The 5,000-nt window shown below is 39.5% G+C and overlaps 1 protein-coding gene across 3 annotated transcripts in view; it reads right to left on the reverse strand.

The window, feature by feature from the left end:
• The window catches only part of LOC310785771 (class I histocompatibility antigen, F10 alpha chain-like), a 15,022-nt gene that overhangs the window by 5,485 nt on the left and 4,537 nt on the right, over nt 1-5,000 (reverse strand). For 2 of the 3 annotated variants that reach the window (XM_083646910.1, XM_083646909.1), the window contains 3 exons: nt 3,792-3,899; nt 1,274-1,291; nt 1,014-1,095 (listed from right to left, as the gene is read on the reverse strand). In XM_083646910.1, coding sequence (XP_083503036.1) covers nt 1,040-1,095; nt 1,274-1,291; nt 3,792-3,899 — 182 coding nt within the window. In that variant the 3' untranslated portion in view covers nt 1,014-1,039. Of the gene's footprint in view, nt 1-1,013; nt 1,114-1,273; nt 1,292-3,791; nt 3,900-5,000 lie in introns of all 3 variants that reach the window. The other variant, XR_014553193.1, reaches the window with a different exon arrangement.

Below are 5,000 nucleotides of genomic sequence, written 5' to 3' on the forward strand. Positions count from 1 at the left end.
TTCCCCGCAGCCTGGAGGATGAGTTGACGGTCGGGCCAGCGGAGCAGGCAGATGAAGATGGCCCTCGGTGGCAGGCCGGGGTCTGGACGTGGCCGAGGCGCCCGGTGTGCCCTGTCCACCTCTGGTGGTTTCTCGCCTTCCTTCAGGTCCAGGATGTAACACAGGATTTTGCCACGAAAGCGTCCATGTCACCAATCTCAGCTCCCTCTTTTACATTGATCAGGCGAATGTTATTTCTTTTACTCCTGCTGATTAAGTCATCAACCTGCGTGTGCAGCGTTTCGATGTTTTTGCATTTTATCCACTTTCGGACTCACTGTGTTGTTTTTGTCCTCCAGTGCGCTGCGCTTTTCCGCATTATAAACTCTGTTCACGGTTGCCTTAGTTTCTTTAGTGAGTGGATGGACTTCTGCACGTTTTCAAACTTGTTTTCAAGCTGCTCAAAACCTCTGAGCGATGTCGGACTTAATCGATAGTGTTTCACGGAGTAAAAGTTTAGCCCAAGCCGTGTATCTCCAGCCTCCAGCAGGTGAGTCATTTCCTCATTCATGGCGTGATTGCTTCGTCTTTTTCTTTCTGCTTACCTGTGTTGTGTTATGTTATGTTATGTTATGTTGTTAAAAGAGGGCAAGAGAGGAAATTAAAACAAGTGGATTTATAGTTAGAAAGAGTGCTAAAAAAGAGAGATTTTTTTTTTTTTTGGAAAAAATCCATAGATAAGCCGCACCGTTATATAAGCCGCAGGGGCCAAAAAACGGGAAAAAAGCCGCGGCTTATAGTCCGGAATTTACGGTAAGTCAACTTTGTTCAGTTTAGATGTGAAATGTGCACAAATGACCTCTCTGTCTGCCCATAGAACATAACTTACTGTGTGTAACTTCATAGAACATAACTTACTGTGTGTAACTTCATAGAACATAACTTACTGTGTGTAACTTCATAGAACATAACTTACTGTGTGTAACTTCATAGAACATAACTTACTGTGTGTAACTTCATAGAACATAACTTACTGTGTGTAACTTCATCCGTTTGGCAATCAGGCATCTGGTTTCAGTTTCTCAGTGAGCTCGGAGGCGATTTCAGAAGCTGAAGCTGAAGGTCAGAAACACACTATCATCACTTTTCTTTATAAACAGACAATGCTGGAGGAAGAGGTGCTGAAAAGTTCATTAGTATAATATCAATACCTAGAAAGCTTTCTCACTGATACTGTATATAAGAAGAGTACAAGTCACATCATGAACATCAAGTCAAAACACATTCTACTTACAAGATGGAGGCTCTTTGGCTGAAATAAAGAGACAAGACAAAATGACTCAAGTTGTCACAGTTGTAAATGACAGATCCCCCCCATGTTTACCTCGTTTTCTCCCCAATTATAGAGAGCCAAAGTGAACGTCACTTCCTGCCTTTCTACATATGTTACCTTTTGGATCCTGTTTGAATTGTGCCACGGGAGAACACATGTCATGTTTGTCAATGTCAAAGAGAACTTTGCAAGTCAAGAAAATCAGTTTGTGGTCAAACTGTGGCACTACAAGTTATAAATCAGAAAGACTACGCACCACCAGTCACATGAGTGATGTCTCTCCAGCCACTCCATGTTGTTGATGGTGTGATGTGTTGTGCGACACGAGAGATGTAGTCGATTGACAAAACTAAACGTTACGTTTCAGTTTCAGGACAAACTGACACTTTCTTGACTTGCAGAGTTCTCTTTTAAATGTGTTCAAACGAGATCAAACAAAGTAACGTCTCTCTCTGTTAGCCACCATTCATCTTTTTTCAGACACTGGTGCAGAAAGGCAGGAAGTCACGTTCACTTTGGCTCTCTATACTTATACCAGTGTACAGTAAGCCACTCTGTATAACACTCAGTGTACAATAAGTCACTCTGTATAACACTCAGTGTACAGTAAGTCACTCTGTATAACACTCAGTGTACAGTAAGCCACTCTGTATAACACTCAGTGTACAGTAAGTCACTCTGTATAACACTCAGTGTACAGTAAGTCACTCTGTATAACACTCAGTGTACAGTAAGCCACTCTGTATAACACTCAGTGTACAGTAAGCCACTCTGTATAACACTCATTATAAAACGGCTCTCTCAAATCAAGCAATCTGATTGGTTCACAGCCATTGTATAATTCCAGTAACCGAGTTCAATAACCCATGGCCATGGGTTATTGGTTGCCATGGCAACTCTCTTACTAAAAGGCAGCGCTGCGCTCGAGCCAAACAGCTTTCTCCTGATCTGCTGTATGGAGGGTCACTAGTCCTTACAATGAGTCATTATGGACGCATGATGGCGCAACTCTCTTACTAAAAGTACCTCAAAAACAAAATGGCGGAGACAACTTTCAGATCCTTGTGAATCGATCTTCGCTTATAACTTTACTAATACTTCGCAGAAAATGATGTTTTGTACAAGAATAGACGCGGGCTAATGTCTTAACCCCTCTCTCGCGCGCCCTCACTCTTAACCCCGCATTTCTAAATAAGACGTAACGTTACTTGGTGTCCGCATACGGCTCTGGTGTCGGGCTTTGCAAAACCTCTCAGCAAGCGCCAGGATTGGCCAATGTCGACTTCAGTCTCCAGAACGATCCAATCAAATCACCCGCACGTCTATCTTCTTGCTAGAGGTCCCGCCTTACAGTAGTGTTTCAACTGACTCTATCAGAATAAAATGCCAGTCGGACTTACAGTGTTATTATTATTATATTATTATACTTGGAAACCGTTTTATAAAAGCAATATAGCACTCGAGCTGCGTGGTGTTGTGGAATATATCCCGCTGATAAGCTGTTATCCCACTCGGCCTGCGGCCTCGTGGGATAACAACTTATCAGCGGGATATATTCACCACAACACACTTGCTCTCGTGATATATTGCTTAAGTGTACAGTAAGCCACTCTGTATAACACTCAGTGTACAGTAAGTCACTCTGTATAACACTCAGTGTACAGTAAGTCACTCTGTATAACACTCAGTGTACAGTAAGTCACTCTGTATAACACTCAGTGTACAGTAAGCCACTCTGTGTAACACTCAGTGTACAGTAAGTCACTCTGTATAACACTCAGTGTACAGTAAGTCACTCTGTATAACACTCAGTGTACAGTAAGCCACTCTGTGTAACACTCAGTGTACAGTAAGTCACTCTGTATAACACTCAGTGTACAGTAAGTCACTCTGTATAACACTCAGTGTACAGTAAGCCACTCTGTATAACACTCAGTGTACAGTAGCCACTCTGTATAACACTCAGTGTACAGTAAGCCACTCTGTGTAACACTCAGTGTACAGTAGCCACTCTGTATAACACTCAGTGTACAGTAAGTCACTCTGTATAACACTCAGTGTACGGTAAGCCACTCTGTATAACACTCAGTGTACAGTAGCCACTCTGTATAACACTCAGTGTACAGTAAGCCACTCTGTGTAACACTCAGTGTACATTAAGTCACTCTGTATAACACTCAGTGTACATTAAGTCACTCTGTATAACACTCAGTGTACAGTAAGTCACTCTGTATAACACTCAGTGTGCAGTAAGTCACTCTGTATAACACTCAGTGTGCAGTAAGTCACTCTGTATAACACTCAGTGTACAGTAAGTCACTCTGTATAACACTCAGTGTACAGTAAGCCACTCTGTATAACACTCAGTGTGCAGTAAGTCACTCTGTATAACACTCAGTGTACAGTAAGCCACTCTGTATAACAGTATCAACTTAACACCTAAAATGTAAATGTAAAAAAATCCTTTAGAGTTCTTCACCTTTCTTCTTTTTGTAAAGTGTGAATCCAGTGACAGCAAGGATGATGATGATGATGACAGCAAGAACAAGCACCACAGCAATGATGGAGATGGTCACACCAGCAGGGACTGATGAGAAGATAGATAGATAGATAGATAGATAGATAGATAGATAGATAGATAGATAGATAGATAGATAGATAGATAGAAAGATAGATAGATAGATAGATAGATAGATAGATAGATAGATAGATAGATAGATAGATAGATAGATAGATACATAAATACATAAATAAATAAATAAATAAATAAATTAATAAATTAATTAATGAATGAATAAATAAATAAATAAATAAATAAATAAATAAATAAATACAATCAAAGAAAGGTTCTGCACATGATGAAGCTGATGTTAGTTTGCTGCTGTCTATGAAGATGAACCTGAGGTAAAGCTGAGTTAATGTATTACAGTATCATCTCATCTGTATTAGTTTAGCTGTTATGATTATGAAGGTATCTGCAGGTTTCAGAAGACATCTTTAATGCTGAGTGAATTTTAGACCAATTTAAAAACCAAAATAGAGAAACAAAGTTGTCAAAACAACCTTCTTCTAACTGCACATAAAGACAGTTGTGAAGCTATAAAGGGACAGTGTAAGGAAAAGGACAACAGGAACTTAAATGTTATCAAAGTTTATAAGCAAAGTTAGTGAAGTAGACCCAATGGGGAAAAAACAACAACATATTGCATAATACTATTAGCCTTATTCTGTATCAGTGGTAAGGGTTGACAGACAGTCACTGCATGGTGAAAAAACATACTGCAGTTAGGACATTTTAATACTTTCTACGGCTTTAAGTTTAAATCATTTCGTTTTTAGAGTTTTTCAGGCCTTTAAAGAATGCAGATACCTTGTCAGAGTCACATGATCTGAACAATGATCCTGGGATGAGTTTAAATCTGATCTAAGCCTAACTTGTCCTAATAATGTCTCAACATGTTTAACCTGAACTTCTCAGCATATCTTTCTATGCAAGTCAGATAGTTTAGCCACGTCCAAGTAACATGACAGTGATATGACTGTAGGCAGATTGTTCTAAAGTTGGATTTAAGTTCTTGGATTTAAGTTGGATCGTCATATGAGAAAACAGGCTGGAACTTAGGCTATATAAAATCATTTAACAAAGTTTAATTTCAACTGTTAATTTGAATATATAAAACTGATAAAA

This window comes from Poromitra crassiceps (assembly GCF_964638095.1).
Source record: "Poromitra crassiceps genome assembly, chromosome: 11".
Lineage (NCBI taxonomy): Eukaryota > Metazoa > Chordata > Actinopteri > Beryciformes > Melamphaidae > Poromitra > Poromitra crassiceps.